General features: G+C 35.6%; 1 protein-coding gene across 1 annotated transcript; it reads left to right on the top strand.

Moving 5' to 3' along the window:
* Positions 1-306: 306 nt before the first annotated feature.
* Positions 307-25,234, top strand: LOC145670278 (uncharacterized). Its single transcript, XM_081738715.1, has 11 exons — positions 307-415; positions 7,510-7,709; positions 10,685-10,775; positions 12,207-12,325; positions 13,509-13,645; positions 14,262-14,328; positions 17,341-17,506; positions 18,018-18,208; positions 19,859-20,024; positions 22,464-22,603; positions 24,899-25,234. The coding sequence occupies exons 1-11, from the start codon at positions 334-336 to the stop codon at positions 25,232-25,234; spliced, it is 1,695 nt and encodes a 564-aa protein (XP_081594841.1). The 5' UTR covers positions 307-333.
* Positions 25,235-25,301: the final 67 nt, after the last annotated feature.

Genomic DNA, 25,301 nt, shown 5'->3' with positions numbered 1-25,301 from the left:
CACTCTAAAAAATGGTATAGCTGAATTGACAATAAAAGCATTGTTGATGAGTATTGCTAATTGGTAAATTAATATTGACTATAGTATAGTTGATGTATAAATACTGTTTTGTTATTTATACAACACCTATTTTTTTGGTATGGCTGTGGTAAGAAAAAAATATTGCTAATATTAGTATGGTTAATAATATCATGCATATTGTTTATATAACCAGATTATTTAGTATTGCTAAAATAGCGATAGCATTATGGTTAGAATGGCTATTACAATATAAAACTCTTGTTATGGCAACTATGCGAAATCCCGCCTTTTACGAGTTGTCATGTAGCCGCCATGATAGATTCTATAGTTAATATGAATTACGAAAATATGTTAAAAAACTGGGGTTTAGAAACCCTAATAATGAAATTTCAAGGTAAGTGGATAGTCAGTAAGTTTCAATATGTAAATTGAAGATATGTATTTCTAAATGTTTATTTGAATTGTATTGCGCACAAGCAACAAAATTCCCTTGTACGAAATAGTGTATTATTAAGCATTTATGACGCTTCCAAAATATTATTTTTATTATCACCAAATCAAAATACTTTAAAATAGAGACACGATGTGTTCACGCAATTGAGGGTAAGTTTAGAGTTTCTAGCCCGTTTTTACTCGGAATTACGATATTAGAACCTGTTTCAGTCACTGTTCTAGTCTAACTAGTCTTACCAGGTAACCTAAACTAACATAACCTAACAATTTTTAAGGTTTTAACTGCATTTTCGTAGGTTGGAAACTGGAGGGGCAAATCTAAACGTAAGCCCGAAAATGTACAGATGAAATTATATAAGGTATAATAATGATTTAAGACTTCTTGTAAGATGTTTGTGTGAAAAGTTGAGAGAAAGGTTATTATTAATGTGAGAGTTCGTACTATTTGGAAGAGGCTTAAGCTTTTGCAGAACGATTCGATGCTTGAGGATCATAGTGATCCTATGTTGATATTTCTACGTTGAGTTTTACTTAATTGGGCATTTATTCCGTAGTTGGACGTCTTTTCTACCAAAATTGCGTAAAAGCTATTAAAATGTATAATTTTTCAATTTCGCGAGTTGGGAGAAAGTGTAGGTTAGGTTAGGTTACGTTAGGATCTATAATAGAAGTACCCTTCGACGGGAGCTTCACGAAATTCAACACTGTCAGTTCACATCCCGTACAGCGATTCGGTATATTACCCGCAATATTGATATTATGAATGCTCGTTACTTTCCCACAATGCAACTATTCGGTTACCTTGCGCGAGGTAGTTCTCTTCGCTCGCTTAGTAGTCCCATGTTTATAACCAATTATATATAACAAATAGAGAGAGTGTTGTTGTATTATCTTTATATATTATCAAGCACACAAACGATCAAATTATACGTATCTTCCGTGCAAGTTTCAAAATTTTGCTGAAAACGGACGTCCAACTTTGGAATTTAACCCCTTAATTGTTATACTTTGTGCCCTTATTAATTTCTACAAACAGTACAGATGGGATCAAGAATTTTAATAATAATTCACCCTTAATTTTTACTAATTAATGCTGAACAAGCGACAGCGAGTGAAAGTATGGTTAGATAGGCTAGTTTAGGTATGTGTAGCAAAAAGAAAACACGATAGGTTACGATTTAATGCTTTTTAAGTGTGCTTCTGTCGCTTTCAAATTATTACAGAAGGCCTTTCTCTTTGTGTTACACTAAGTGACACCACCTTTGCACTTTTAATTTAATTCATGATGGTGATGTCAAACTTCAAAGCACATAAATAACAGGTTTTGCAGAAACCATTTTCTTTTTAAATCCGATATTTTGTTTGAACCAGTTCATTTTTTTAAATATATTTAGGTTAAATTAAAGTGGAGTAAACAAAGTCCCTATTTAAAACTAAGTAAAGGTGGGGCGCTGATTGGATTGAGTGCTCGGTTTTGACCTCAAGAAGTGATCTAACCCGATCAGACTCGGTCAGAGGTCAACTAATTCCTCATAATGATGTACCAGTAGTTCACAAATTATTTACCAGTCAGCCCATTCAGCAGTACTGAAGCTTGACCTAAGTTTAACCATTCAGTACCTTCGTACAAGGGACCATGATCTAATGAAACTAATATATAAGCTTAGTTGATCTCACAGTTTACTGAAATTAGTCAAGTATTCATAATGGTTTTGTATGTGATTGTTCCCACGAAATGGAGCTTATTTAGCTTTGGGGTTAACTGGTGTATCATCGGAACAGTTTTAGAAAATTTGCCGGGTCAGTTGGAATTTTTTTTTTTTTTTTGTTTGTTTGTTTGTTTATGAGCAAGAATGAGTGAAAGTCATGTAAGGGGAATAGTAAAAATGAAGAAATTGGTTATTTTTGATGTTGTAAGCGACACTGTATGTGGAGGTGGATGGACCATTTCGCGGAGAGATATAGTTGTTATGATGTAGTGGCGCGAAGAGGAGTATGAAAATAGCTCGTGTATGTCAAGGCTGTCACATGTGTGTTACGTACATAGAACTGTTCAAAAATAACGAGCGACAGTTGTTGAAATTTTGTGAAAGACCAGTATACTGAAAAGGTTGACGGTGTGTGGAAAATGTGGAAATGAATTGAAAATACAGAAAGGAAAGGGAGCGTATTATTTTACAGCGTCAGGGAAGAAGGAAAACCATTTAGAGGGCTATTTAGCTGAGTACTTGTTTAAGGAAAGAAAACCCCAAGAAACTGTTGTTCACGATTTTGAAGGTGTGACTTCTGTTTTTGCAAGTAAAGCATTATTAGTATGGCAATTGCTATTGAAATGTATATGATTGCGGAAACCAGATGTTTTCAGTACCCTCGCTTACGCGTGTACACATCGTCGCCGACGCGCCTGCTCCCTTCGGGCACACTACCGCGCTGGTCCGCTAGCTCCGCCCTACCTTGGCTCGGTTAGATATCATTCGTGCACTTAGTGGCCACCTAGCAGAAGTTGGTTTGTGTTTTTTGCACTGTAGTTTTTTATGCCCTTATCCTAATGTGAGGTAATCTAATGTAAGTTAATGTAGTCCAACGAAATATAACCGTATACAGTACATTTTGGTACTTTTTTTCGATTTTAATACTGGTCCGGCGATGCGGCAGTAATGCCTTAGCTTTGTAATAAGCGAGAAGAAAATATAAACGTCATAGAAATTACAAGGTTCTAGAACACATGTCCCACTTCCCATTTAGCTGTAATAAAAACAGAAAACAACGTATCCTGCGGTCTTCTAACCCGCTTTCACTTGCTGACGCTCGCTAGCAATATTCTGTGAAATAAAATTTAAATTTTGGTACAGAAAGGAACCAACCTTGCTAATCTATATGGGGAACCTGTGTTCTAGAACTTCTCCTTAGCAATTATCTGGTTCACACGTTGCATTAGAGCGTACGTTAAGTTAGGATAAAAGCCGGAAGTTTCAAACTTTTCATCGTGCCATTAACTGACAAAACAATGGAACTGGCGGTTGACGTGTAAAGTTGAAACTTGGCATACATATAGCCTTCAGAGAAAAATATACAGGATTTTTTTTCTTTTTAGTAGGTGAAAAGGAAGAATGAGTAAAAATCCCATCTTATTTCGGTGTACTTTAAAAAAAAAAGTCTTAGGAAATTGTATTTGAGTAAAAACTTTACATTCGGTATTCATGTAGGGTTTTCATAAAATTAACTAAGTAAATCACCAAAACTATACATTTCCTAGTTCAGTGAGGTTGTTTGGGAAAGTGAAAAATCTTCCTTTGTTATTTATATGGAGATACCTTCTACAGCCCAAAATTATTAAGTTAAATGATGTAGCCCGAAGGTTAGAGTGATGCAGTTTGGCATGTTTGTAGCCTTCTGGAAGTAACTCACAAAAAATATCAAAAGTAAATATTTTTAGTTTTTAGGGTAATTCTAAAATAAAAAGAAAGATTTCCGGTGCTATTTAAATGTATGTTTGTTTTGGACATAAAATCTCATGTTTTAGGTAATTGAAATTGGAACAAAAGTTTGAAATTCGGTATGCTTGCAAGCTTTTGATAGCGATATGCAAGTTATTGACCAAACATAATATCTAGTTATAGAGGGATTTTTTAATTTTTATTTATTTATATATTGTTTATTTTAGAAAACTGAAAACTCACAGTTATTTAATATCATATCTTCTACATCTCAAAATGCTTAGACTTTTCCTGAACATCTGCGGATGACATTTGGCATACTTGTGGGTTTATAAGGTGCGAGACCTCCAGCTAGCCGAAGGCTAGTCTTCAGTAACACGCACAGCTGCTGCACATGTTGGAATTGGAAGTCATCGATTGCGAGGAAAACAGAGCTAGTTGACATTTGCCTTCGAGTTTGACCGGGTTACTGTTTTTTTCTAAAGCGTTCACCTCCGGTGCTTGGGGTCCCTGGTTCGATCCCAGCTTGCGCCGTGTGGACTTTGTTGTGGACAAACACCGTGCTCGTGGGTTTTCTCGGGGTTCTCCCGTTTCCTCCTACTCTTCATTCCACCATTTCACTCATCTCTCATCATCACCGTCTCCTTTAGCCTAACCGGCATAACCGTGGGACGTAAAACTTAGAGATTTCATTTTTGTTTTTTCTAAAGGGGTTGAAATCGAGCTCAATAGCACCAGTACCCTCAAATTACTTTATTCCTTTTTTTTTAAAAAAAATAGTAGGGGTCATCGTTATTCCACTTTAAACTTTATTTGTTGAGATTACATATTAATGAAAATGTCTGGTCCATATATACTTATTCAACAGTGAGGTTATGAAGGACGGGAAATACAGTTTAAGGTTGGACCTGAATCACTACTCGGTTTACATCCAAGAGAAATTGTTCTTCACCTGGACTTGAACTCGGGATCCCTTGATTAGGAAGGCGATGAGTTTATAGACTAAACCTTAGGACATGTGATAGAAATATGTTTAACCGATTTGCATACTTGTGCATATTTTCCGTCACTTCAGGACAACTGCATAAGTGAAATCACTTTACAGACTTAAAATTGAAATAAGGGGACACGGTGGCTCAGTGGTAGAGCGTTCACCTCTGGTGCGTGGGGTCCCTCGTTCGATCCCAGCTCGCGCCAGTGGGCCGTCTGTCGGACAACACCGTGTGCGTAGGTTTTTCGGAGTTCTCCCATTTCCTCCTACTTTCTCCATTCCACCATTTCAGTCATTACTCATCATCACCGTCTCTCTTAGCTTCGGTGTATAAACGTGGCACGTTAAACTAAATATATCATTTCATAATTGATATAAATGGACAATTTCAAAAGATTATACAGATTACAGAAGATTACTTTAATTCAAGTAGTTCACTGCATCCGAAGTACAGCGTCCTAATTTAAATTGCTTAGAAGTGAATAAAGATACTAATAATTTGTGTTCACTCTGGCTGTGAACCATTTATTTTATATTTTTGGCTTAAACCAATTGGATTTTTTAAAAATTTAAACCATCTTGGTTTACACCAACCAACTCTGATAGATAATAATCAAAAATACACACAGCTAGTTTTGTGACTGCTTCCTTGAGTTAGTTACGTTGTAATTATATTCGTTTCGTGCCTATTCATTATTGAGGGACTTACATATCCAGATAGTTTTGTGACCTCTGGCGTAGGGTAGTTACGGTTAGGTTATGCTCGTATTGGGCTGTAGCGTTTTGGGCTACCAGATAGAGATTTCACTTCCGAACCATAGTGCAGTCCAACTCTAAATGCAGTAAGATGTATTATTTCTACACTGCTTCTTACCGGGACACTAGCTCTTGTATACGGATCTTGAACAATCTTCCTGTACTTTACTGGAGTTCCATTTTCCTTTCATATACCTCCAAACTTCCTGACTTGGTACTCTTTCTTACGTCTTTGCCCATTCAGTAAATACTGCATCCTTATTGCTTTCCCTGACGCTTTTCCATTGTTTGCTTTAATAAGATTGCATCTACGGGCGTCGTTAGCGTGGCGGGGACATGCCCCCCCCGTAATTTTCTGTGTCGTGTATAAAGTTACCAGCTGGCCAGTATTTTATTTATTTTTTTTTATTATTATTTGCACTGCATGAGTTACGGTATATCATTAATTTATTTCGATAAAATTAAACCAAATCATAATATGTAATTAGAAAATAACTTGCACATGTGAGATATATCATGTGTCCCCCCCCCCTTAATATTTAAGAGCTAATGACGCCACTGATTGTATCAGTTGTACTCATCTGTAGCATGGATTCAACTGTTGTTTTTCTTTCTAAATCTTCATCGTCCAACTGTTTATTGTATGTGGCATCAGCTTGATTCCTCGGTAATTTTCACAATTTTGTACATCTTCCTTCTCTTTGTATATAGATACAGTACTACTCTCTCTCTCTCTCTCTCTCTCTCTCTCTCTCTCTCTCTCTCTCTCCCCACTGACTTGGCATTTTTCTCTTGTCTGTAAACTGTTTTCATTAGATCCCATAGTATGCGGTAGGACAACTTCTGGTCCTAAGCACCCATGTTTTAGCTTGTAGTTGCTTTCCCTGTCTTCATTTTCTTTAAAGCATATTCTACCTCTTCTCAGCTTATTTCTGAGATCACAATAACTGTAACTCCCAAGATTTGGTGTTCCATTACAAAAGACCTGTCTTTGGTTTTCTTAATTTAGCAGCTGTTTCTTTGTTGATTCTTCTCCATCAACATACAGGGCATAACTGCGGTACATGAAGCTAGATGTTTATACTTCATTCCTGTTTACTCAATTAAAGATATTTTTGCAATAGTAATTATGCTTTCCTCATTAGCATTGACAGATCCTTCATTCCATTCACATATTGAAGTCATCAAAAGTAAGATTTTCCGAAAGACCAAACAAATGAAGAAATAATATCAAGAGAAAAGGCACAGAACAGTACCTCCTTAGTTCTACTTTGCCTCTTCAGGACAGACCTTCAGTTATTTGTATCCCAACTTCCAAGTAGGATAAATACTTTTTGTACATGCAATCACTAAGCTGTATTTCCGAGTAGTTTTTTTTTTAAAAGAGCCATTTGGCTTAAAGAAGCTGACCCACAACTGAAAGATAGGAATATGGGAAAGATGTCGCTCAGGACCTATATTTTAAGATGCTAACCGGTTTGAATGACATTGAAGAACATAGCTAAGACGTGACAAAAAGTTGAACATATTTGTATAATCTGCCTAATTTTATCATGTCGTTTTATAAAATTAAATTGAAAGAATGAAGAGTTGCAGGATTCATTTTTTTCTTATTTCAGGGAAGTTTTATTCATATTTCTTTATTTCCTTAGAGCTTCTTCACATCCAGTTTGTTTTGCCTAGCGCTTGTGGTCTGAGGAGTGACGGATTCGATTCCCGAAAGGAGCTCAAAATTTATGTTCACCCAGCATCGTGTACCTTAGATTCCGACATAATCTTTATATTGTTCGTTAAATAGGAGCTTTGTGCAATGTGTGTATTTCATTGAACAAACATTTGTTATTATTTCAGAGGAAGAAATCGATGATGAGGCATTCGAAAATTTAACTGTGGATGCAATAAAGGAATTAATTCCTAAAGTTGGACCACGAATGAAATTTATATCAAAATATAAATTGTACAAGGAACAGAAGATGAAATCTCCTACTTCTTCATCCCCTGTGTCTTTCCTGTCACACAGCTCAGAAGACAGTACCTTTAGTGATAGCGAGGTAGAAATAACTGATATCTTATTATTTTTCTCAAATATAATCGTACTTTGTTATCATTGTACCTGTAATACCGTATTCATAGGTGTATTGTCAACCGTATTACGATTTTAATCGGTAGAGAAAGTGTTGGGTATAATACTCACTATTTTTTTCAGCAAACTGTTTTACTTGTAAATATAAACACCTTACAGTGCCCAAATTAAAATATACGCGCCTTTGGCGTGGGAGACCGGGGTTCGATTCCCGGCGGGAGCTCATGAGGTTCGGATTCCTCGTTAATCAGTAGGTCCACTTCTCATATAGCCTCGCTGCTGAACGGGACGTTAAACTCAAATTAACCCAAATTAAAATATCTTGGTAACAGTTTCAATGTACTTCTGACACCATCCTCAAATAGAGAAATAGAATGAGAAAAGGCTACCACTATTTTCCCATTCTATTCCCTCTCTGAAGATGGTGTCAGGAATATACCGAAAATGTCAGGAAGATGTAATTTTAATTATTACACTTTAATGTTTTAAAATTTGTCTTTTGCGTTCAGTTACTTATGGTACTTGCATTTTGTAAGGATTAGTCCGTGTCAATGTGTAAGTGTAAAAGTTGATGCTTCGCAAAAGAAAGAAAAAAATGAAAACAATTTTGTACGTTTAATTCACTCGTAAAAAATATTAGCAAGCTTTTTCCAAACCCAGTCATACTATTACTAACTCAGAACAAAACAAGGAAACTAATGATTTAAATCTTTTCTTTGTTACCCTCCTAGTTTTTTCAAACTCGAGTGCACATACGAGGTCTTCAGTGCTTGTGTGGTTAGTGACGCGCCTTTGGCGCGATAGACCCGGGTTTGATTCCCGGCGGAAGCTCATGTTCCGATCCGACATTAAGCTGTAGGTTCACGTCTCATATAGCCTCGCTACTGAACGAGACGCTAAACTTAAACCAAGAAATCGAATGCACATACTTTCTTCAACGGCAGTAAATTAATATTCTGAACGAAACGTTAAATTGTAATCCATTTCAGATGATTCCAGGAAAAAAATCCGTAAAAGAGACAATGTTTAAAAATATAATAATCATCCATGTAATAATGTTTGCAATTTAATACTTAAATTATAGCGCACAGTGCAGCAGTTTTACATGTATTTAAAGATAGCAGAAAAATGTAAATGTAAACTTAATTGTAAGTTTGGTAAATGAAAGAGATACAAGAACTTACGAGTACGAATATCATATTGAGAGCCCTAAATGTAGCGAAAATCCCGAAATGACGGTTTGATTTGATTCTCTAACAGGTTCTTCAAGTCTTAATAAATATATCTCTGTTTCACCAAGGTATATCTCTGTCCTTAACTGCATTCGACTTGATAGATACCAGATTGTTTCAGAGGGTCAATCCTCTGAGAAATATATTATGTTTTCTGAAAGAATATCGGAAGCGTCGATGAAATACCTTCTGAGAATAATTTTTATTTGGTTAGATAATATTGGAAAATATGGAATACCTATCAAGTTTCTAGTTAGTTTACTTTCATTTTTACAATAACGCAAAGATTGAACAAGTTAATACAGCCAGTTTTTTCAAGGTGCGGTGATCATATCAATTTTCATGCTCGATGTTGTATTGCAGATCGTGATTTTGGGTACTTAATGTAACAGCAATCAAAATAGTCAAATGTTCCTTTTTACTAAGTTGAAAGACATAGATTTGGCCTTAGTGTAAGTTATTTAGTTAATTGTAGTTAAATGTCCCATTTTAGCATTGACGCTATATTAGACGTGAAACTACATTTTAAAGTGAAATCAGAAACACTGTAATGTGTTCGTTGCTCTTCCACTGATAATTGAACCCGGGACTGCGTGAATTACTCACGCACTCTATTCACTAACAGGCTAGGAGGGCTTCAATGTAAGTTTTGGCATGATGTTACTAAAATGTATTGTATTTCTCTATCCCCTTTTCATCATTCTCTCCATCCATTCTTTATCCCCATCTCTTCTCTTCTTTCCTACGACTTTGTTACAAATATTACTACTTGCATCGACATGGTATGCAAATTCTGTCGGTAGTGAATTCAGTGTGAAATGACCTAATAGCTATTTTTCCACCATCCAGAAACCAAGAAAGTTATCTACGTAAAAATGTGTTTCTAATTATATGAAAACGTATTCTTTCCATTGGTTATGGTTCCAATTTAGTGCAAGTTTGGCAACATAACCATTTTGAGATACGAAGAGCATTCATTTTTCACATCTTGTACTTTTCCTTTTTATAAGATCGCATGCCCCTAAAACAATCTGTGCTTCAGATTTGAGGTTTTCTTTATTCTATAGTACATCTACCATTTTTATTTATTTCAAGTATCAGTCTACTAAATTGACTTCATACACCGTTGTCACTCATTACACTTGCACACACACACACACACACACACTTTGTTTTAAGCAAACTTTGTGAATTTTATGTACAAATTCTGCGCATCCTTGGGAATTGATGACTAACTCTCTCTCTCAGGTAGCAAGTTTTGAAGTTTGTTAGACCTTTCAGTGAACAATGACAAGCACTTAAAAAAAAAGTACTTATTGTTGCTGTTACAAGGGTTATTTTGAGATAGCCGGACTACAAAAGACTAATCTTCATTTTTGTATCAGGTAACATTGGAGCAAAAGTTTAAACAAATTATAGATGGTGGAGTGGGGACCATTGGTTCACTTAACATGAAATGCCACAAACAACTAAAATGCATTAATAAAATTGACATGAAACTGGTTATGATCAGCACACGTTCAAGAAAAGGCATCTTGAAGTTGTTGAATCTGTGCGTTGTCATAAGATAAAAAATAAAAGTAACGGCAATCAACAGTTGTTAACACTTTAAGGGAAATTACGCGCGTACGCAGTTGCGCTATGTAATTATATGCATTTATGTTTTTTAATCATTGTATTTAATGAAGCTAATAATAAACTTTTATTCCAGGTGACAACTATTTCCTTTTTCCCTAGTGTTGGTGGTGGAGATAGGATAAGCAATGCAAATGGAAGCACATTGTATTGTTACGAGGAACCTTGTGAGTAGATTGTAATTCTATCTCAATGACTTACGTAGAAAAGTATTTTTAATTAGACACATCCAACTAACACCGCTAGAAAACATGTTTAAACATTTATTTTCGGATTAATATTTATCTGTTTTATTGCATGAAAATGAAAAATGAGCATGGAAAAATGGTAATAGTTAAAGATAAGCATTTTGTGTGCTATTGCAGTTAGTAGATAACCGAGCGAGCGTGTGTGAGTGGTTAGCGTATGCAGAGGTCCCTGGTTCGAATCCTGAGGCAGGCCATCGTAACAATTGTTTTCCAGGGTTTTTCTTAGTTTCATTAGGCATATGTCTGGATGGTACCTTGAATATATGACCCGCCTCGCCGACTTCGAAGCTCCTTTCCTTCCTTTGTTGTTATTTGTTTCAATGTGAAATGCCTTTCGGCTGTATTTGGAATGTTGTTAATAAATAGATAAGATAATTAAAGGGTAAGTGTCCCAGTCGCTCGTATAAATTGAAATAGCCCTTATTTCGAGAACTTTCCTACCGTCCTCCCGCATATGAGAAACTTATTATAAAATGCAAGTGACTTTTAACTGAATTCTTTTTAAGAAAAAAGGAAGAAAAGAAACAATATATACTATTTTTCTTTCTTTAAACAGATTCCATGATCAAAGCATCAGGTTGCTGAGATACTTTTCCTCAAATTGTTAAAAAAATGGTGTAAGACACAGTGATGCGATGAGCATTCACAAGTGAGTTCAATTGTGTCTTCAAATGAATATATAAATATTATTAATTTCTTCCTTACTTCTTATTTCTTACCTTGAGTTGAACATCTCTCGCATTTTATAACATGATATTAATATACAGAAGATTCGCGTGAACATGCCAGTCGAAAAGCTCTTGAAATACTACACTACTATAATATATATTAGCAATTAGGACAGTGGTAAGTTGCGTATTCATATTTTATGATTTTAAACTTTTAATTATATATTCCAGTAGAGAAAATTATCGTTTTTCGGATGTAGACATTATGTGAGTTCCCTTGAATTTTATTTATGGCCCTCTGACTGGGACAGAGGTGTAGTGACCTGGAAATATTTCAGTTCTTGCTTCCATTATCCTGGTACGACTAAGGAAAACCTCCATCAGAATGGCAGTCCGAGCAGGCCACTTTTGTTTCAATTCACTTTTAAAGCGTGGGTGCAAGTATTACTTAAGCGCAGCCGTTACATGGGTATATACGGTCCACTCCTGGTTGTGATTTGTAAAAGAAAATATGTCAAAGTGTGAAGTCCTAACGCCAGCGTGCATTTCTGTTTGCTTAAGGTGATTGCTTTTACGTGTAATGAAGGTACTTCAGTTAATTTATTTGAGAGAGAGAATAAGGATAGGTTAATATACAATTCTTACAGCATTATTTTATTCATTTATTTATTGTGTATTCCAGTTGATGTAGGATGTGGTTCGGCAGGATCAAGAGATACATCCACAGATGTAGATATTTGCAAAAATAGCCCGTTGATGGAAGACCCCCAAGTGAAGGAAAGTGCAGCAAAAGAGGAATTCGTAAGTTTTCACAACACATTGTTCCTGGTGTAAAATTACCTTGTATTTCACGTAAAGAGCCCATGAAATTGATGAAAATTCACATCCAAAGATATATTTTCACTTGAATGGTTCTTCACAGATGAAATGGACAAATAAAACTGATTGTAAGTGTCCGTTTATCCTCAAAGAGACTATCTATTCTTCGTATTTCCATAGAAGATTTACGTATATATAAGTATGTTGGTATAGCTTGTGTAACCGTTACTAGATTTAAAGTTTAATTTTCCAGATCGTAATAATCAGTTAGTCACACATCTTTTATGACCGCAAGAGTGAGCATGTGTTTGGTAGGACGAACTCAATGTAAACATAACTCATATTCTTTATAACCTTATTTAATGTACTCATTTGATACCACATTCATTCAAATCGGCTCTTGGACTGTTATTAAACTCTTCTACGTGTACGTTATCAGGCATGGCGTGGGGGACCCGGGTTCGATTTCCAGCAGGAGCTCATGTGGTTCGGATTCCACGTTAATCAGTAGGTCCACGTCTCATGTAGCCTCGCTGCTGAAAGGGACGCTAAACTAAAAACCAACTCTACGTTATCAGGCAGGACGGTCGCCCTGCAAGCAAGGCTTTAAAAAGTAGATCGACTAGTGCTTACGCTTCTAGGATACAAAAAATGGCATTTCGGCGTTGTTCGTTTACGAAAACTACGAAACAGATATGAATGAAATTTAAAACATTTGTTTTCTGGTAGAAAAGATTGCAAGTGACATCAAAATAAAATTTCCATGTGAAAAATTGTCAAAGTTGTGATGCGTTGAAAATGAAATTCTTTTTCAGGTAATCACCAGAGATAGCAAAAAAAAAAAAATAAATAATAATAATAATAATAATAAATAAAAATAAAAAAATAAAATAAAATTAAAAAAAATAAAAAAAATACTGCACCCATTTCGACGAAATTTGGGACATATGTGTACTTTTACACATACATGCTCATGCTAGTTTTTGTTTTTCGTAGAAAACAAGAGTTTCTTTTTGTAAATTTTTGAAATAAAATACGTCTGGTTATACGTATTCACGTTTATGTGATCTTAACATAAGTGATATCAAATTATTTTATAGTTTTGCTTTTGTTGTTTAAGTTTTGTTTTATTTCAAATTCTATGATCACAAGTACCTTGTTCTAGGACTTGCAGAAGATTCTGAATAGTTCACTGCAAGGAAAAGAAGTATTATCTACGCACAAGAATTTGGGACATCTTAATAGCAGAGCTCGCAGTTTATTAACAGATGTCATCATTCGATATATTGGCGCAGATAAAAGGTACAGATCGTTTCGTTAAATTTTGTGGTATCGTATGTTAAAGATAATGTAAATGCAATAGTCTTAAATATTAAGTAATTGCTGTCCTATACATTTATCGTCTTCACTAAGAATTCCGAGTAGAATCTCGTTTCCACATGGCACATATTCGACGGTATTGATTGCGTTTATCACCGTGACAGTATTTTTCACTTATGATCTATATTACAAGTATGTTTGTAGTTGTGTTTTTAGGATTAATTTGGTCTCAAAATGCATTGAAATTATCAAAGCAAAAGTTCAAACGCATTAATTCGTTAGTTGCTCATTGTGGTACACAACAATATGGATCAGTTGGAATTTGAAAGTGTTCTGATGACTGCATAGCACCCTTTGGATTGATTAATAACTGTTTGCAGTAACTTGGAACACGTTGAGTTGTATTAAATATTACAGTTCGTTTATTTGCCTGACTTAATGAAACTAAACATTCACTTCTTTCTTTAGTGCCAGTGTTACAAAATTTATAAACAAGTGTTTTTTTTTTTTTTTTCCTCCCCAATGGAGCGTCGTCTCTTAATATTTATTCAAGCTTCTATGGGAATTGCTTTGTGAAATTTCATTTTTTGTCTTACAGGATCAGTAGACAGTCATTCATTTCAATAAGTGAGGCGATTGTACGATTGTTTCCGGCTGAAAACAAGGTTTGTGTAAAATTCAGTTAGGTGAGGGAATTCTTGTATATTGCTAATTTTTCGTTTTTCTTTGCGTTCACTGGAAAAAATTTAAAAGTCGTGGAGTATTTTATGATTCTTTGAAGAGTGTTCGGAAACCATACTGACAACTTTTGGAGATAATAGCTGATGTACTTCTAAGCAAAAATGATCCCATAAGAATATGTACAATTTTCAACGGTCTGATAGTTACAGGTTGGTAAATATTTTATACAAATTTGTTCAGGACAAAATTTTATTACTCATCCTGTATGTACTTTAAAGAGATGACGCGTGGCGTATTTGAACGGCAATGGAAGCACCTTTCCACTGATGTATATATGACGATAGTGGAGTTGGAAGGGAAGTTGTGGAGGAAGAAAAAAAAACTTCATTTTAATAAAAGTAGTTCGATTGTATAAGGACAATTTTATTTTTCTTTCTGATACTGTAGTATATATATATATATATATATATATATATATATATATATATATATATATATATATATATATATATATATATACAGGGTGGTGCATTTAAAATTTGCCACCCTCTATATCTTTAAAACGACTGCGAATATGAGAAAAGGCAAAAACACGTCTATCATTATTTTAAGGGGCTTGAATTTTGAGCTATAAAAAGTCCACCCCAGGTACCCCCCTATGGAGGTACGTGGGTCAACTTGAAAATTTTAAATGGTAAAGGGGGTCGAGTGATATATCGTTGGAAAGGTCTCGTCAAGAGAAATATTTTGCCGAAAGTTTCAAGTCCCAATGTTGACCCTATCCTAAATGGCGGGGGTTCCCATTTTGTGTCTTAAAGTCCGTTGGCACCCAGTGTATCTTCGAAACGACTGTAAATATGAGAAAACACAAAAACATGTCCATCACTATTTTAAGGAGCTTGAATCTTGAGCTATAAACGGTCCACTCCAGGTACCCCCATATGGGGGTACATGGGGTCAGCTTCAAATTTTTAAATAGCAAACAGGGTCGAGTGATATATCGTTGGAAAGAATGTGAACCCGAGCCATTTTAGATGGAGTCAACATAGGGACTTGAAACTCTCGGTAAAATATTTCTCTTGTCGAGACCTTTCCAACGATATATCACTCGACCCCCTTTGCTATTTAAAATTTTCAAGTTGACTCCAGATACCGCTATATGGGGTGTTTAGGGGGATTTTTTATAGCTGAAAATTCAAGCCCCTTAAAATAATGATGGACGTGTTTTAGCGTTTTCTCATATTCGCAGTCGTTTCGAAGATATAGGGGTGGCAAATTTTAAATGCATCATCCTATATATATATATATATATATATATATATATATATATATATATATATAAAATATAAATTTTGCGACATTATTCAGCATACAAATTGAAGTTGATGCGTAGTTTTTGTCGTTCCTATTTGGCGACAGTGTTGGCAACCGTGTTTCTTGAAGCTCTTGGAAGAAAGATATTTTGTTCTGAAAATTAGCTTCATGAGGCTCCTTCCAACGCAACTATCATCACGTGCCATATACCCTTGGAAAGGCCATTCTGTCACCATTCAAATGCATCATAGATGACCTTTAGAAAAAATACAGGATGAGTAATACATTTTTGTTTTGGAAAAATGTACAGAATGGTTACCAACCTGTAGGTGTCAGGCCGCTGAGAATCGGATATGTGTAGAAGCTTTTTTGCTTAGAATTATATTAACTATCATCTTCCGATTTCGCCGGTATAGTTTCTGAACACCCATTGAAAATTAGACTTAATTGTATTAATATTTATTTTATCATTGTCTTCAGAACAAGGAGAAATTTACAATTTAACTTACAAGTGAACGTTTTCCATAACTTATCAGAATACATTTTTCAATGCTCATTTTATTGAAGTACTAAAGGAATCCAGAAAAAAAAAAAAAAAGAAATTCCAATATGTCTAATTTACAGCATATATATACAGTGAAACTTGTATAAGACGGAACGTCAAGGAACAAAATAATTTTCCGTTGTATGCAAATTCGAAAAGTTAAGTTCTGTAACAATAACTGCTGGTAAAAATAATCTCGTAGTACTATACCTAGGTTAAAATGGTTGAGGTGAAAGATTAATTAACACAAAAATGTATTTACAACATAAACTCAATTTACAAAGTGAACTTATTTGAATAAGACAGACGCTTAAAGTAGAAACTACAAGTATGTATTATTTTATTATGTATTTCCTCTCACATTCCTCTTTACATTTTCACCGCCTTTTAATGATTGTTTTCATTTTCTGGGTTTCAGTGTTGGAAATTTGCGTTTGCAACATTTGAAATGAACTTTATATTTTACAAACATTGTCTCTCTTTCTCTCTTCAATAATCGTATTGTGTCCTCCAAAGTAACAATAACATTTGTTTTTGCCGTATTTGTGCTCAACACTGGGCACACAAACACGCCACACTGAAACCACATTTTCTGCAGCAGAAACAATGGAAATTTTCAACAACTGGTCTAAATTTCTACCATTTTTTTTTTCAAAAATGACCGAATTCTTGGAAATGCATGTGTAATGACGGAGTAGCAAGCAGTAAGTCTTTAATTTATAAAGAAAGTTTTGACAGTAGAAAAGTGCTTATGTGTGTATCAACAAAAACAGGAAACAGGTAACTTAAATAACAGAAACATTATCTCCATTCTTGTTCACGGCCGAAAGATCTTAACTATTGAAAACAGAAGTTCAGTAGTAACGCCAACGCAGAGACAGACAGACTACAGTGCCCCTACGTTTCGAGCTGGCAATCAGTTAAGAGAAAAATCTTTACCATATGGCAAATCAGACAGAGTTGCCGGGACTAAAAACTATTCATCTTCGGCAAATTTCCGGTTTATATAAGTTTCGTTTTAAACAGGTTTCCATGTATTTTGTTTCTCTGTGGAAATAATATAGTTTAATTGTAATTTTGTGTTGTGCAATAGGATATCAGGACTGTATATTATAACAGTGATTTGTTTTTCAAATAGCATACTTACTACGTCCCCTATAAAGTTGCTCAAGGGAAGAAGGTTTTGGCAAGAGGGAAACTTTGGGACAGATATTGCAACACAAGAAGGTATTTGCGGCAAAGTGGTGTTTTGCCTTTGAGAAACCGGTGTGCAGCTACAACTTCTACCGAAGTCGATTTAGATGGTGCGTTCATAGTTCTTTTTCATTTATTTACTTTCATGTTCATAAATTCTGTATTCTAATTTTATCAGTAAATCACGATGCATAGTGTTTTATGCTATCTTATATTCAGACAAGGGTACAAAACTTCCTAAAAGAGATGCGTGCCGATTTTTTACATGGTTGCACATATTCACGTATTATGGTCAATCAACAGATTCACAGTTCAAGGGCACTACCTTCATTATAAATCAACAAATTTCCGTGAATTTGTGCAATCAGTATATCTGCTGTTCATCTGTGTGTAAAACTCTATCACTGCTTTCATATATTAACGGGACGTTTTGTAAATACATGTTCCGAACACCTCATATGACAATTGTGTTCATAAGTATAATACTGTCTGTTTCACATGTTTATTGAAATATTATTTCTTGTACTTCTGTCCTAGAAATTAATACATATGTATTTACGTATACTGAGTATGTACGTTTCTTTTACACTGAATTATGTAGATGATGTCCTTTATTTTCAGAGTTCACTGATGAATTTGCCGAGGAAGCTCTCACGTGGTTGAGAAATAATATAGAGCCATGGGAGAAAGTGTGTGATCTGTGGAAACAAACGACATTAAATCGGAGAGCAAATTACATTCAGTCAAAGAAGGATATCAGATCCTACTTCAAGGAATTTCCTGCTTTAAAACAGCCTCTTGGATACACACTTGTAAGTGTAGTGATATTGCTAAGAAGTTTACATCTTTCTATTATTATTTTATGAATGTAACCGAAGAAAGAAAATACCTTTATATTATTTTATGGAAGTGTAATTCCGTATCACAGAACGAACTGTACTTAAAGGAAAATGAAAAAAAAAAAAAAAAAACGCGTAACAAAATTTAATGAGTTAAAAAAAATCATGAACATAAGGGTCTTATGCTGATGCTATATATAAATTGCGAACACGGCAGTTTTTCTTTGCAAAAAAAAGCACCTAGCATGAGGCGAGAGAGTTTATAAGTGTTTTTCGGTGTATGAAGTTGTACCCTGTCTTGCACTATGTTTCGGAGTTTTTCGGTTCTAATTTTTTCCTGTGAGTAAGCTGATGGACGAGATGGTGCATCTTGTAGCAGGTAGAACGTTTAGTAATTCTGAGAAAATCAACCGGATTTTCAGTACACCAAATCCTGTATAGATTCAGAAATAATGAAAAATCAGAGTGAAAAAGTGCGAGTGGGCCGAAAATAGATCTTTTGTCTTCGACGTACAATGCCAATAAGTTAACCTCTACGCTAACCAGCCCGCTCCCCGATCAGCCCCACATCCTCACTCTTGTTGATAATGTTCCTATGAAAACATTTAATAGTTTATTTTAATTTACAAATATACCAGCATCAGCGGCAGAAGGTTCAGAATTATGTAAGCTTACGTTAAAGACACGTTTTTGTGTAATTAAAAACCAACCAATGTATAAAACAGTTACCAGAAATTAGATAAAATACACGTGCAGTACATGCGCGCAAAGATTTAAGAAAGAAAAAAAAGCTTGTAAGAGCTTTCACCTTTTATGGCTTTGTTAGGCAGGAAGAGAAAGACGAAAGTGGAAGAAGAAAGATACAGAGTAAGACGAGTTACGCCATATTTCTGGGGGGGCGCGGTGGCTCAGTGGTAGAGCGTTCACCTCCGGTGCTTGGGGTCCCGGGTTCAAACCCTGCTCCCGCCGTGTGGACTTTGTGGTGGACAAACACCGTGCTCGTGGGTTTTCTCGGGTTCTCCCACTTTCTTCATTCCACCATTTCATTCATCTCTCATCATCACCGTCTCCTTTAGCCTAACCGGTATAACCGTGAGACGTAAAACTCAAAGATTTCATTTCATTTTGCCATATTTCTGCTAGGTGCTATGGTGGTCATGTGATCACGTGACTGCTGTCAAGTACTCATACGAGAAAGTAGAGAACCTTGTGGAGAAATCACTGTTGGTATAGGTGCGGTCCTTGTGTCTTTCTCTATTTCTTATTCCACTTTCGTCTTTGCGTCCCTGTATGACGACTCCATAAATGCGAAAGCGCTTGGAAGTTTGTTTTATATTTGCGTGTATTTTATCAGTTCCACTCTAAGTAATTGTTTTTTACATGCCTACTTTGGGATTTCTTTTTCAATCAGACATAGTATTTTCTGAAAATGGATACTATAGTGGGGTGAATGCCATTGATGTTCATAACTTGATTAAAAACGCTCTGTTGAAACAAAGATTATTTAATGAACTTCAAAGAAAACTATACTACCAAACTTTTGTATAAAGAGAAGAAAGCATAGAACATTATATCATCAAACAGCGTTAGGTATATGTGACAACAATTTCTTTTACTTTTCAGATCGACATTGATTTTGGCCAGTTATATCCTGGGAAAGATATAACATTTTTTTCAACGTGGAATGCAGACTTAAAGAAGATTCAGCATATACTTACCACGACCAAACAAACAACAAATGACGGAGCCACATTAGTAGAACTTTTGCTGCAGGAGAACATCAGGGAAGGTAATTATTTTTCTTATTAAGGGGATCTTCTACCTCTTCGCTTATGTTTCTAACTTCCCATTTGAAAACATGTAAATTTTAATATGGTAATTTCTAACAAAGTATTGTAGGTAATGACTTGAAATTTTTAATACAAATAGACAAGACCCATATAAATCCAACCACGGTCTCCAATTTACGTTACATGCGTTAGATTAATTGCAATATATTCTTCAGTAAGTTTGGCAACAGAGAATAAAAACTATGCTGCAGAGGGAAGAGGGCTGACCATCTGTTTGCTTGTTAGCTGCTTTAAAAAGGACGCTCTTACCAGAAAAATCACGTTGTGATTCTCACTTCTCAGTGGTTAGAATGGTCTGGACTGGAAGAGCCCAAAACCACTTCTTTCTTCCTTTCACGGTTTGTTTGTTTCTTCCACCCCCTGCTGTCACAAGAAGACAACTTGTTTCGGAAAGCATTTTGAATTAGTAGCGAAAAGCCAAACGAATGACACCACGGACGGATTAAAGGGAGGGGCGGTCACTCCCTCCGAGAACATTTGAATACTTTGAATAATCGGAGTAAGAAACTAGAAATTGCGTAATCTAATAAGAAAAGTTTGTTGAAGTATACAAATCAAGACGCATTTTAAGTGTCACAGCATTGTACTCTCATCCCCTCCCCTCCAAATTCCCTTCTGAAGAAGTTCTCTTTTGTTTCTCTGTTCCATATTAGCCTTTACACTTACACTTTCATTATCCAGTATTGATTTTTACCATACCATCTGCACAGAAGGCGAATAAGGTTTACGAGTCCTTCCTGCCCCCTTTTTTAAAAATTGCTAATTATAATAAAATTTATCGAAGTGCATGGAAGTAAGTTGTGACTGTGGAGAAATGGTGTACACATTGTTTATTATTTCATTAAGTATTGTTCACTATAATTATTAAAACGCAACACTGTTCAGCCTACTCCCGTAAGCAAAGAAAAGATCAATTACAGCTGCTCCGGCAATTTTCCCTTGTCTCCTTTTAGTCGTAAGTCCGAGCAGAATAAATCAAAATCTAGAAGAAAAATAAATGATAATTGTAAATCGACAACATATCGAGCACTTAAAAAAGCTCTGTTATTCTTTTGTTTCATTATTGAGCTCAGATCACGAGAAATATTTCAACTGCTGTGTAGTAATTGAACATTTTTCGTTTAATCTCCCAAAGAGTCTGAAATACTGACTTCAGTGACCAGTTTACATCCCTGAAATCAGTATTTACTTGAATAACAGTATATGAAGAAGATAGATTCAGTAGGGTTAATAAGCAGATATGAAATCCCTTTTGTAGCAATGAATGAAACTAATGTTTAGAATTTGTGACGAAAGAGCTTTTCCGCAGCGTGTAGTCTTTAACTTGTTGTTAATTGTCTATTTTGATTCATTAAGCTGTTCAATTTATCTCTTTTTATCCGTATCTGTTGCAACTTCCCAAAGAGAAATACATACGTTGACTTTAACCTTTGGTTCTTGAAATAATATACTTCATGTACAGCTTTTATACACGTACTTATAGGCGATAGATAAGTATCGTATCAAGATTAGTTTTCACCATTATTTGGACCCAATATTTGCATATAAGAAACATCGCATTATCCCTTTGCCGAATCTGGGTGTAGTTACAAAAGATGATACTTTTTGTGTGTGTTTTTTTCAGACTGCTGTCCATTGCTTACAAAATGTAATTTCCTTTTTTCTTTGATTATTGACTTAAAGTAATATACAGTATTCATTGCGTATCACAGAGCAAACCTCTGCAGGTATGAGAATGAATGCAGTAAGAAAGTTAGCACTTACATTCAAATAAATTAGTATAAAGTGGTCCAAAAGTGGGCGTACCCCCCTTTAGTTTCAACAGTATAGTGTTAGTTATGGTAGAATGTCTGTACACAGCTACCTTGAAGTCGTAAGAGTCGTAAACAAAGGTATGATCACCATCCATGTCATAACACAACTGAATTCTGCACAAAGTTCTGGCAGATGTTTTGCGGAGATACTCCGGAGTCAACGAGGGTGAAGGCGTGTTCCACAGCTGCTCGTAATTCCTGCGTTGTGTGATATCGAGTGTTTCTTACGTGTTGCTTCATGAAAGCCCAGGGAGCATTGTCTGATATCGTCAGATCGGGACTTCTTGGAGGCCTGGCAAAGAGCTGGATGCACAACCTCTTCCAATCCAGCGGCCAGGAACTGATCTGATAACTGTTACAAAGCAGAAAACAAATGGATAGCAATGTTGCCAGACAATGCAAAGGAATGTTACCAGACAATGCCAAGCAGTGTTACCAAACAAATGTAGGTAAAACCAAAAACCGTCAGAAAACACCAATTAGAGGTACGCCCACTTCCGGACCTCGCTGTATAAGCGTAAATTAATTACCTACAAATGTTCTTGATATTTCATTCTTTTTCAGATGCCAGAACAGTCGTAATATTAATACTTCTTGGAAGATATTTCCCATCTGTGACCACGTGTATCAAAAGGAAAGACGGAGGTGGATTATGGAAACCTTCCAAATACGAGGCACAGCAAGGATTCCTTTTTCATATCAGAGTATGTACCATTATGTAATACAATGTATTAATATCTACACTTGATTACCACGAAATATGTCATTAACATTTAATTAGTGATTGGAGAATGGAGAACATTGCACGAAACCTTATCGAACAAACAAACAAAAAAAAAATCAGCTTTTCTGGAAAAACTGCTATGCTCAAACAAAAATATTGTGTAAGCAAACACCATTTTCATCAAACCACGATCCACTCTGACTCACCACGTGTCACCATGATCTACTGATCTACTTCGACCTACTGACCGAATATGTCGAGAGTGGATCAAAGTGGAATGTGTTATATTGAGGACTACAATGAGTCAGTTGTTATTGTTGGGTTAGGGTAGTCATACGTAACAGTGGAACATGGAAATGTAACCCAAGATCCACTAAAGTATACTCAAAATTATCCCCACGTGATCCATAGCCACTGACCCGCTCCATCTTTGATGTGCACTCAATTGATATGATTACCATACCATATCAAGAGGATCATATTGGTGGTACATGGAAACAAAAAAGTTTGTTTAAGAAAAGGCCCCCTCGGGACAGCACGCCCTTGGTGGAGTGAGCTATCAACCATATTTTGCAATATACATGACTCTTCTTCATGCAATTAGTAAAGCATATATCGGTGTATGTGACGCGATTTGTATCTTACGAAGATATCGTGAACCTAAGTTGTGTAGATAGAAAGGAATATGCATAAAATAGGAAAACACAATATTTATTAGTCGCTAACGCCCTCGCCTTTGGTGCGAGCGGTTCTGGGTTCGATTCCCGGTGGGATCACTCGATCAAAGAAGTGTAACAGCTTTTTCAGGCCAATCATCCTGAGTGTTTTTTCCTGGGTTGAGTGAGTTTTTTTGTTTTTTAATCGCGTCGGATAATATAAACACAGTGAACGATGCTAAAAATGCCGGGATGGTACCTAACACACAGGTCCCAGACCGCTTCCTTCCCCATCCATTCCTTTCTTGCTTCCCCTCTCTCGGATTGTGTGCTCTCCGAGGGACGACATCCCTCAAACGTGACGAACTTAAGGCCGACCTAAAAGTTACTCCTTCGTTGCTAGTACACTTATCTCCTTTGTTGGGCGACTGCGTTCGATTTCCCGGGAGGAAGGGGGAGGGGATTTTAGGATGTTATTCGTATTTTCGGTTCCACTGTAGGTTTATGCCTTATGAAGTTCCCGTGATGAAACCCTATATTCCAATAACAATAGTAAACGTAAAAATGCTGTAAAACTTTCGGTGAATGCTATGTAAACTTTCTAAAACATAAGTAGAGGTTAAATATGTTTATGGTCATGGATAAAATGTTTACTTGGCTCAAAACAGCTTTTTCCCAGTGCCTTTAAAAATGTTCTTCATTCAACCCTTCAAATATTGGAACTATGATAGCACTCCTTTCTTCATTTTATGGCATAAATAAGTAAGAAGTGTTTATACTCGAGGTAATGATATGTGTGTAATATCAATCTTATAAAAATACTAAACAGCACGTAGGGGAACGGCACCAACCTTTTCGCGATCATTATTTTAAAAACTAATTCATTGATATTGTAGCATCCTTGCTTTTCAAATTTCCGCAAAGGTTTTTCTTTCTTCTTCCTGGAGATTTGTAACGTCAAGAATTGCGGTCATTGACGTACAGGATCTAAATTTATTTTATCTTTAAAATATCCGTGCTTACTTTATGTCTGGATGTGATTCCAAGTTTGCCACATTTAATTGAAATATTTATTACTGTAAATGTAAACCATTAAGTGTAAGCTTAGGACAATTTTATTGATGTCGCAGTTATCTATTCACGTCACTACTGTCAAGTTTATAAGTGCAATAATTCAGATTGTTTTCTTTGTGATTATTCTCAAACCTTATACTAAAGGGTAGATTCCTCTAAGGAACTTTACTTAATTTTTCCAGAACTTTTCTTAATTGCATCGGATAATACAAACACAATGAACGGTATTAAAAATGTACAACTCAAGGGGTATAATAATACATTCGAAATACTGTCATATTAACCTATATTAGTTTTCAAGACATTTCATATCGCGTAGAAGTGACTCGCGTCAATTATGACCTCATTACATTACATTTCTAGTATAGAAGAATGCCTGAAAACAGTTGGTAGCAGTTTAATTGGATTGCTATATATATTATTGGTGCACCTCGTGTTTAAAATACAAGCTCATTTTAATTATACGTGTATTTGTAGTTTTTGGAATTTGATAACGTGTTAATAGGTGTGTAACGTGATAATAATTCTGTGTACATGACTTACAGGAAGCGTCCGATCTTCAAACAGAGTTAGAAAGGCATCATCTAAAGATGCAGCGCTTTGGATGTAGTGTGCAGCCCATGCCCGTCGTTGTCGCTTCAAAAATAGATGAACCTCAAGCCTTCTACGTGAGTATTGAGGATAATCTCTACAGAGTTGAAACTCCACTGAAAGCAATCGATAGCACATTCAAGTCGTTTCAAGTACTGGATGCAGAATATCCGAAGGAATCGGAACAGGTGTGGACATTTGTGCAGAAACATATGTACAAAATTGAAAATGACTGCGACAAGAATTTTCCTTCAGTGAACACGCTTATCTCTGAAATATCAAAGGTGTAATGGCGGGAAAGGTTGTTTTCCGTTAATCATTTAGTTTGTAAAATAGTTTTTTCATGTATATACGTTC

Source organism: Thermobia domestica, chromosome 14 (genome assembly GCF_964235325.1).
Source record: "Thermobia domestica chromosome 14, izTheDome1.hap1.1, whole genome shotgun sequence".
NCBI lineage: Eukaryota > Metazoa > Arthropoda > Insecta > Zygentoma > Lepismatidae > Thermobia > Thermobia domestica.
Note: the sequence above shows the minus strand (reverse complement) of the source record. Positions and strands in the feature narration are given on the sequence as shown.